Source organism: Mus musculus, chromosome 1 (assembly GCF_000001635.26).
Source record: "Mus musculus strain C57BL/6J chromosome 1, GRCm38.p6 C57BL/6J".
Lineage (NCBI taxonomy): Eukaryota > Metazoa > Chordata > Mammalia > Rodentia > Muridae > Mus > Mus musculus.
Genome location: NC_000067.6, coordinates 166,496,244 through 166,506,483, shown reverse-complemented (window position 1 = coordinate 166,506,483; position 10,240 = coordinate 166,496,244). Strand labels below are relative to the sequence as shown.

Genomic DNA, 10,240 nt, shown 5'->3' with positions numbered 1-10,240 from the left:
AGATTACCCCTAAAAGCACTAGCCTTGCTTAATGGCTAGCATATTGACAATGACATCAATAGCATCTTGTGAGGTGAACTACATCTATCTTTTTAAATCCCTACTAAACACTTTTATATACACCTTCAATTTCTCACGTTGCTTTTATCTGGAACCTGTTGAACTTGAATTAATTCCTTGTCTGATCTTGTTCCTTCTAAAGGAAAGATATTGCTCATTGATCTGGTTCCTGGTGGGAAATCAAAGACTGTTGTATTCCCTTAAGTTCATGTCCTTTGTCTGTTTTGGTGCATAAGCCTCTACTGTTGACATGGTTGCGGCTGGCAAGCCAAATGAATGGTCCCACAGAACACTGCTACACAAAGGTAAAACCCCTTCCAGGTCCAGCACATATTGCAAAATGTGTGTGTGTGTGTGTGTATGTGTGTGTGTGTGTGTGTGTGTGTGTGGTGGGGGATGACACTCTTTAAGATTTTAAGAGCTAGTTAGATGTATTGACTCTGCTTAGCACCCATCTTGATATATAACCACTGAGGTTGGCCCATCACCCTTGAGTAACCTAGTTAGTTGCCCCTGCAATGCTGCCCAGTTGACTATAAACAGACAAAACCACTGTAGTGGTAGGTAGAATTTTATGAGTTGAATACACTGTGCTGTTTTGGAATACACTTGACTCTTTGGCTTTAGCATGACATAAAATGGATACATTCGAGCTTGGTAACTTTTGTCCTGACTGCTATATAAATGTCATCTTCTAGCCAAAAAAATCACAGGGACACACTGGGGCTTGCTCCTGCCTGAGACTACAATGCTATCAGTACTTCTCACAACTAAACTCTGTGAAACACAAGGTCAGTCTGCTACTTCTCTTTGAACTAACATCATCTGCCTTGGCTCTTTCAAAGATTCAAAGTAGGAACAGTTTATTCAATAAAACAACTCTGTCTTTATTCCTTTGAATAATTAACACGCTTAGCCCTTGGACACTTTTCTCTTTTTTTTTCTTCCTTTTTTTCTTTCATACTCTTTTTAGAGTGAAGCTTATAGGAATATGGGATGGTTTTAGATGTCTGAACACATCCATAACAACTTCATATGGGGTTATGGTATGAAATTTATTTTTAAATACTTAGGATATTTTATATGAGCAAAAAAGAATCCTGATTTTTTTTTAAAAGTAGTTTTAACTACCAGGAATGATAGAGCATGCCTGTCAGCCCAGCACTTGGAGGCAGATGCAAAAATATTGTTTCAAGATCTCTCAATCCATTCATCCATCAATCAATCAATACCAGTTTTAAGCATGTAACTAGTTAGAGAGATCAATAACTTATTTGTCAAAAACACTTTCTACTTACTTCCCTGAGAATATGTTATGGTAGGTGTAATGTAGTATTTTTCTCTGGACTTTTTCTTGGTGTGTCTGAGTGTAATGTATTTGTTTCACATTTATTACTCTTTCATCATATGAAAATAAGACTTAACTTATATCGGCATTTTAGCATTATTAACTTTCCATCATAACATTGAGTTTTTGCATATCAAGAGGTAGGGACATATTACCTGGGAATTATACTTCTGTGGAGAGGGACCAAGCCTTTCAACCAAATGCAGGATAACTCACACATGAGTGGATCTCATTGCTTCATTTGGAGATCAAGTGTGCTTCAAGGAGACTTGCGGGCTGACATGTTAACAAAGGGTAGATTTGTGATGCTCTTTTGTCCCTTCAATGATGAAGGGACTCCAGATACTAGGGAAGCACCAATTATACCTAATCTAGTATGCACTGAGCCTACTCATCTTTGCCTGGGTGAAAAGCCAGGTGCTTGGTGTTTGGTTAGAATAATTGCCCTGACCCAGGTGTGTAAGAAAGTTTCTAAAGATCAGGTTGCAGTTCAGTAGAGCAAGCAAGGAAGGATCTTCGCAGGAGTAGACACCATCCAATGGGCTGATGTGTGAAAAGAGAGGAAAGGCATAGCAAATGTAACCTTCTCTCTCTCTCTTCTAGAGATGACAGACTTTTCTGTTCTTGCTTATGAGAATGTCAGGCTCTTTGATCTCTGGACTTCTGGACTTACGCCAGCATCTCCCTCACTTCTTGTACCTTTAGCCTCAAGCAGAAGCTTCACCTCAACTTTCCTGGTTCTGAAGTCATCACCCTTGGCTGTACTACAGCTTCTCAGGCTTACCAACACCCTGAGGTGTTCTTGCCTGTCAAGAGTATATCAGTCAATTTCTCTGATACATAACTTCTACTGTATTTATATGTGTTGATAGGCTATTGATTATGAATCCCCTCCGAAGAACCTAGATAATACATAAGGTATGGAACACACTGTTTTGGAAATGTATGCAATGATTTGTTACTGAAAACTCCTTATAGGATCTGTGCTCTAGATCTCCAAGGCAGGAAACTGAAGATATACATCATCAGAAGTGATTTGTAGAAATTATGTGGAAACATTTCACTTCTCTATCTGCAGTGATCACTTATTTCAAAAAATGTGGGTGGGTTGTTCTGGTAGTAGGTGTGAAGATCCTGCTCTCCAATAGGGGTGTGGGGAGACGACATGCTTATAAAAGAGGATCAAAGAAGGTCAGCACTGTAGTTCCTCTGGAGGTGGAGAGGATATTCAAGGGGAAGATCACCAAGAACTGGCATATAAAGGAGTGGATCAGTCTCCCACTCTTTTGATAATAAGCAACTTAGACCAAGGAATCAAAGGCAGAAAAAAACAACCACAAAGCAGACTTGACTCAATCCAAGGAAAGGACAACACTTCCTTTGCAAAGACTGTGAGTTGGACTGCCCTTCCTCTGGCTTCTGGTGTCCCCAGAGACATCAAAAGATTGTGGTTAGTAGAAGCAATTATTCCTCCTGTCTTCTCTTCTACACTTCTGCTTCATTTGGTTTCAACCACTCTTTGCCTCAAGTAGAAATACAGCTCCTAAGTACCAGAATTCATTCCTTCCTTCCTTCCTTCCTTCCTTCCTATTCAAAAAAAAAAAAAACCTTCCAAAAGACCAAACCTTATTACAAGAGGCAAAGCAATGTGAAATGCATAATATCATCACCACTGAGGTAATTTTACAATTGGTGACCTAAGGTAAGACATTTCTTGGCATAATCCCTCAAAGAGCTATATATCTTACGTGACTTCATATGCTTGAAATTGCTGCTACAGGCAGTTTTGGAAATGATAATTATAAACAGTAAAGGGGATGCAGAGTACAGTTAAAGAACCAAGGACAAAAAAGAAATGCATTGACTTCCTGTTAATGGACCCATTTTGTTTAGATGTTAAAAAGAAAAGAAAAATGAAGGAAAGAAAAGAATGTTTGTATCTGACCAAAGGATCATGTACAAATAGATTCTAATTGTTACTTTTTCTTTTTCATAAGAGTTGATCAGGACTAATTCGCATATCAAGCAACTTGTCTAAGGTCATTAGCTATGAACCACTAAAGAAGTTAAAAGCAAGGGCTGCCTTCCTAATCCTTAGACTGGCTTACATTATCACACCACTGTGGACAAATGGCTTGTCTGAATTTGTTGCTAGATTTTTCATTTTAAATACATTGTCATAGATTGAGACACAAATAGAGCAAATGCAAATTTTATATTCAGGAAAATGCTAATGATTGTCATAACACTCATGTGTGGTTGAGAGTCATATTGTCACTATAATGGTTTTGTTCTCTCCATGTACACAAAATTCCTGGGAAGATTCAAATCTTATTTCTCAAAATACACTGCTCCTGTGGAACCAGAATTCCTTAGGGACATGGCATTAAAATACAAGAAAAACCAGGAGCTAGAGAAAATGAAATGACACTGCATTAAACTAGGTGGGAGTCACTAATAATTGGACAACAATTTAAAAGATACATAGTCTCCTCCCAATATTTTTCATTATAATTTTTTATCCAATGAAACTAACCAGTACCCCAGAGCTCTTGACTCTAGCTGCATATGTATCAAAAGATGACCTAGTCGGCCATCACTGGAAAGAGAGGTCCATTGGTCAGGCAAACTTTATATACCCCAGTACAGGGAAACGCCAGGGCCAAAAAATGGGAATGGGTGGGTAGGGGAGTGGGGGGAGGGTATGAGGGACTTTTGGGATAGAATTGGAAATGTAATTGAAGAAAATATGTAATAAAAAAAAAGAAAATTTCCAGGTAGTCATTAAAATGCTGGGTCCTCTTTACTGAGTATGCACTACCTTCCAGGCACTTACCTGGCTGGCAGTTATAACCTAGATATAAATTAAGCAGTTCTATATTCGTAGGAAGCAAGTGAGGTAACAGAACATTTTTAACCAGAAAACAGCTTTTGGAAAAGCAAGATAACCTTTGTTTCTTTGCAATAGTGGCAAGTAACAAGATCCTTAACTGCAACAGAATTTTACACTATTGAAAATCCTAAGGGCTGGAGAGATGGCTCAGCAGTTAAGAGAACTGACTGCTCTTCCTGAGGTCCTGTGTGCAATGCCCAGCAACCACATGGTGGCTCACAACCATCTGTAATGGGATCTGATGCCCTCTTCCAGTGTGTCTGAAGAAAGTGGCAGTGGACATGCTTACATAAAATAAATAAATAAATCTTTTATAAAAAGGAAAAGAAAATGAAAATCCTATAGCCATTAAAATTGATGAACTCATTTGCTAAATATTTCCTGAAAAACCTACATAGGAATAGAAATATAATTACAATATTCTTCACTGAATTGTGGGAGGCACATTATGTAGCATATTAGTTTTGTGGGTATCTATGCCTAGATAAACACATAAGCATGTTCACAAAACAACAGTCTAAACCTATGCATAGCATACTGATTACTTCTTGATGGTACATGCAAATTTGATCTTTTCTTTTAGTGATATATTTCATGATTTTTACAAAATTAACAAGCAAGAATTAATTGTAGGATAATAAAAAGGAATAAACAACATTGCTGAGTTGATGTAACTGCTAATAGCTGTCTATAGATAGGTGACATTTGGATACTACATGGGTTTGAAGTTTAAATAGGATCAGTTGTATTTATTATGAGATTGAGTGGATTATAAACACCACTTTGAAATGAAAATAGAATCTGTATTTTACAAAATGAAATAATGGATTGTATGCAGTTTTTGGAACATGCAAGTACTTAAAATTTAAACATATGCCACACTGATTCTTCTCAAGTGAGGAAAATATATTGGAGGAAAATGGACATTAAATCAGTTTAGGCATGTTGCCCGAAGTCTAAGATTTTCCATTCAAGTTGTGTTAGCGAAGATGACTTATCCAACAACCTGAACAGGATCCTCATTTCTTTTACTTCAAGTCTATAGTGGAAGTTGCCTGAGATAATAAATTTCTCAGAGCCCACATTATGGGTGGCCACGGTTCATTTCCTACCCTTCCAGGACATAAGAAAGTGTTTCAGCAAGGGGGCATAGTCCCAGGCTTGCCTTAGCTCCTAGCATAGACACCAGAGTCTATATCTCCCAATTCCTGAGTAGCCTTGTCCCCTCCCATAAATTTTGATCAGAGTGAAGAGGGCAGGAAAACAAGATGCAAAGCCCCTGGTGTATATCAGGTGGGAGTAAAGCTGAACCCTATCCCACCAAACCAAGAATGAGATAAGGAGGAGCTAGTCTTAAACGAACTGGGCACATTCCTTGTCATGGAATCCCATGCTATCTCTTGGAATTATTACGCAGAATCATAGAGAATGTGATGTCTCCATCCTCATGCTTCATCAACTAATTGCAGAGGAGTTGGAGCCAAAGGACACAAGATTACTCAAAGGAATATCTAAATGTTCAGGTGACAAAGGGGCCAAATTCATTCACAGGAGCCAGGTTATGAGGTCAACTGTCTTGCTGGTCAATAGATAGATGGCTAAAGGGGCTATAGAGCATTATTCAGTACAAGGAAGAGCAGAAATGAAGAGCCTTGTCTTAAGCTAGGAAGCCAGACTCAGACAAATATTGCATGCTTTCTCTCCTGTATGGAATCTAGAAGATAAGAAGACATGGTGGCAACTGTTAGGAGAGAGGAGGGGAAATAAAAGAAAATAACAGGAGGAAATACTAACAAAGTATGCCTTATGCATGTATAAATATCACAACCCCATCATTTTTACAATGAGTATATACTAAGAATGTCAAAGCAGAGGTAAAAGGTGGCCACTGATAATATTTCGCTCAGAACTAAGTCATGATGATATACTTCGATTCATAGGGAAAGAGAAGACACTCTGACAAAAGAGGTGAGGAGCAAGGAAATACCAAGCTAGGGAGATCACCATATGCTGGGCAGGTCAGTGATGGCATGCAACAGGAAGAGGGGAGCAGCGAGAAACACGGCAGAGCCTGGTTCTTGGCGGGCCTGAAAATGAGATAGACACATGGATTCTGATTTAATTTTTTAACTTAGTATTATTTTGTACATATCATAGTAGCATGTGGAGGTCAGAAGACCTCCAAAATTGTAGAGCCAGTTTCTCATTTCCCCCTTTATATGGGTTCTGAGGGGAGAATTGAAGTCACTAGACTTGTCTGGCAAGTTTCTTTACCCTTGGATTCATCCTGCGAGCCCAGAGCTCTAATGAAATAAGACATAACTATGCCTTTTCGACCATTGCTCCCCATAGCATCAACACTAAGACCACCCTGAAAAAATTCATTTGAACTTATCAAGTGCTGACTCAAGAGATATAACTCATCTGAACCAGTAGGGTATGCTGGTTTCGGTTGGCTCCAGAGTATCTACAGTATCCCCATGCACTTCCTGCCAGCCCTCAGGAAGCAAGCCACTCACTTTCATTACATACCTAATCTTTTAAGACAAAATTTAATGCAATATGAGAGACCTTGGATATATCTCTTTGTGAAGGAATTTTAGTGATCTGTAGTTACAAGGAATTCTGTTTCATTTACATTAGAAAACTTTTATGATTAGAGTTAAATGACTAAATAATTTGGTGTAGGAGGAATGTTTGGGTGTAGGTGTGTGTGTGTGTGTGTGTGTGTGTGTGTGCACTTGTGTGTTTCTTTTTTTAATGCCAGAGAAAATTTTATTACTATTATTATTAATATTATTATTATTGTTATCTTGTACCACACCTCCTTGCCAATGTGTCCTTATGGGGAAGCAGGAGCCTCCTTTTTTTTAATTAGGTATTTTCTTCATTTACATTTCAAATGCTAATCCAAAAGTCCCATAATACCCTCCCCCCCAATCCTCTACCTACCCACTCCCACTTCTTGGCCCTGGTGTTCCCCCTTACTGAGATACATAAAGTTTGCAAGACCAATGGTCCTCTCTTTCCAATGATGGCTGACTAGGCCATCTTCTGATACATATGCAGCTAGAGACACGAGCTCTGGGGGTACTGATTAGTTCATATTGTTGTTCTACATATGGGGTTGCAGATCCCTTTAGCTCCTTGGGTACTTTCTCTAGCTCCTCCATTGGGGGCCCTGTGATCCATCCAATAGCTGACTGTGAGCATCCACTTCTGTGTTTGCTAGGCCCCGGCCTAGTCTCACAAGAGACAGCTATATCAGGGTCCTTTCAGCAAAATCTTGCTAGTGTATGCAATGGTGTCAGCACTTGCAGGCCGCTTATGGGATGGATCCACGGGTGTGGCAGTCTCTAAATGGTCCATCCTTTCATCTCAGCTCCAAACTTTGTCTCTGTAACTCCTTCCATGTGTGTTTTGTTCCCAATTCTAAGAAGGGGCTAAGTGTCCACACTATGGTCTTCGTTCTTCTTGAGTTTCATGTGTTTTGCAACTTGTATCTTGTATCTTGGGTATTCTGAGTTTCTGGGCTAATATCCACTTATCAGTGAGTACATATCATGTGAGTTCTTTTGTGATAGGGTTACCTCACTCAGGATGATATCCTCCAGGTCCATCCATTTGCCTAGAAATTTCATAAATTCATTCTTCTTAATATCTGAGTAGTACTCCATTGTGTAAATGTACCACATTTTCTGTATCTATTCCTCTGTTGAGGGACATCTGGGTTCTTTCCAGCTTCTGGCTATTATAAACAAGGCTGCTATGAACATAGTGGAGCATGTGTCCTTCTTACCGGTCGGGACATCTTCTGGATATATCACATATATGCCCAGGAGAGGTATTGCGGGATCCTCCGGTAGTACTATGTCCAATTTTCTGAGGAACAGCCAGACTGATTTCCAGAGTGGTGGTACAAGCTTGCAATCCCACCAACAATGGAGGAGTGTTTGTCTTTCTCCACATCCTCGCCAGCATCTGCTGTCACCTGAGTTTTTGATCTTAGCCATTCTGACTGGTGTGAGGTGGAATCTCAGGGTTGTTTTGATTTGCATTTCCCTGATGATTAAGGATGCTGAACATATTTTCAGGTGCTTCTCAGTCATTCAGCATTCCTCAGGTGAGAATTATTTGTTTAGCATTGAGCCCCATTTTTAATGGGGTTATTTGATTTTCTGGAGTCCACCTTCTTGAGTTCTTTATATATATTGGATATTATCTCCTAACTGATTTAGGATTGGTAAAGATCCTTTCCCAATCTGTTGGTGGCCTTTTTGTCGTATTGACGGTGTCTTTTGCCTTACAGAAGCTTTGCACTTTTATGAGGTTCCATTTGTCAATTCTTGATCTTACAGCACAAGTCATTGCTGTTCTATTCAGGAATTTTTCCTCTGTGCCCATATCTTCGAGGCTTTTCCCCACTTTCTCCTCTATAAGTTTCACTGTCTCTGGTTTTATGTGGAGTTCCTTGATCCACTTAGTTTTGACCTTAGTGATTGTGTGTTTCTAATCAAGACAAAAGAAGCCATGGTATAAAAAAATCAAACTTCTATCAAACAAATGATACTGTTGCTAAAATTAATGGGAGATCAGGCCTGCCAGTAAACTTGATTTTGCTCCTCAAGGAAAACTGAAGGAACTCTTTCTTCTTCAGAGACCATGGAAGTAAAACAGATTGCAATCATTGGTGCTGGTGTCAGTGGACTGGGAGCCATTAAGAGCTGCTTGGAGGAAGGACTTGAACCTACTTGCTTTGAAAAGAGCAATGACATTGGAGGTCTGTGGAGATACAAGGTAATTTTACAGATTATATTCTCATAAAGTATGATAATACCTAGACCTGAAAGCGACAGAGATGCTTTCTCAAAGGAATTGGAACCTATAAATTTTAAATAATTTAACTATTCTTTACAGAGTAGCATTATCTTCTCTCAGGACTAACTCAACAGTTCTCTCAAGTGCCTGATTACATGAAGAATCTTACTGCTGTTACCTTTCTTATCCCTGAGGCAGGACACTTAGGAAAGCAACCTAAGAAAGCACAGATTTATCTTGGCTCTAGGTTTTCTGTGTTTTGATGCATCAAGGCAGGGACTGCATGACTGACCTGAACAGCTGTGATTGAAGCAGCCAGAAAGCCAAGGGAATAACTTCACTGCTGAGCTTTCTCCTCTCTGTCTTTCTTCTAGCCCCACCCATATCAAACAGCCCCACTCACAGGAAGACCTATGGTTGAGGTTGGTCTTCTTCCATGCAGTGTAATGTTATTGGTACCCAAGATCTGATTGCCTCAGGGACAAGAGAATCCTCGTATACACAAAGTGATGCTCTGTCACCTCCCTCCTTAATTTAAAACTATTGGTTGAATAAAGATGTGGACACCCATAGCTGAGCAGCAGGGGTAGGTGGAGTTTCAGTTCCTGGGCTTGTGGTCTGAGGAGGACCAGGAAGGGAAGAAGAGAAAGTGGAGAAAGGAGAAGACCCCATGGGGTAAGTGAATCGTGATAGCATAGCCATGTGAGCTGGGCAACTGGAGTTAAGAGTGTCCCAGGCAGAACATAGCAAATTATATCTCAGATTTATTGATTGGGAAGTAGACAAAATAGCATAGGGGGTTGATACTTGGCCAGCTCTACTGCTTTAAAGGTGTATTATAAATATAAAGGTCATATGTCTTTTTTCTGGGAACTAAATTCTCTAAGGTGGAGTAGAAACCCCCAATTAAATATTTAACCACAACAACCTATCTATGGTAGATCTTCCCCCTAGGCAAGACCTCTCTGGATATGCCTTCACCGATAAAACCAGATAAAACCAATCCAATGAAGATGACAAGGTCATATCCTCCTTTTCATGTTTCTCATCCCAAATCCTTTTCTGTCAGCTTTTGTTTTATTTCCTGTATTGTATTAGGGTATTTAATATCTTATTTTTAG

General features: G+C 39.5%; 1 protein-coding gene across 5 annotated transcripts in view; it reads left to right on the top strand.

Annotated features, from left to right (window-relative positions):
• The first annotated feature begins 348 nt into the window (after positions 1 to 348).
• The window catches only part of Gm4846 (predicted gene 4846), a 23,537-nt gene continuing 13,645 nt past the window's right edge, over positions 349 to 10,240 (top strand). The window contains exons 1-2 of one of the 5 annotated variants that reach the window (XM_006496785.4): positions 349 to 365; positions 8,959 to 9,098. In XM_006496785.4, the coding sequence (XP_006496848.2) occupies positions 8,964 to 9,098 (135 nt within the window). In that variant the 5' untranslated portion in view covers positions 349 to 365; positions 8,959 to 8,963. Of the gene's footprint in view, positions 366 to 2,610; positions 2,859 to 3,061; positions 3,111 to 8,895; positions 9,099 to 10,240 lie in introns of those variants that run through there. The other 4 variants (XM_006496787.4, XM_006496786.4, XM_006496788.4 and 1 more) reach the window with 4 other exon arrangements.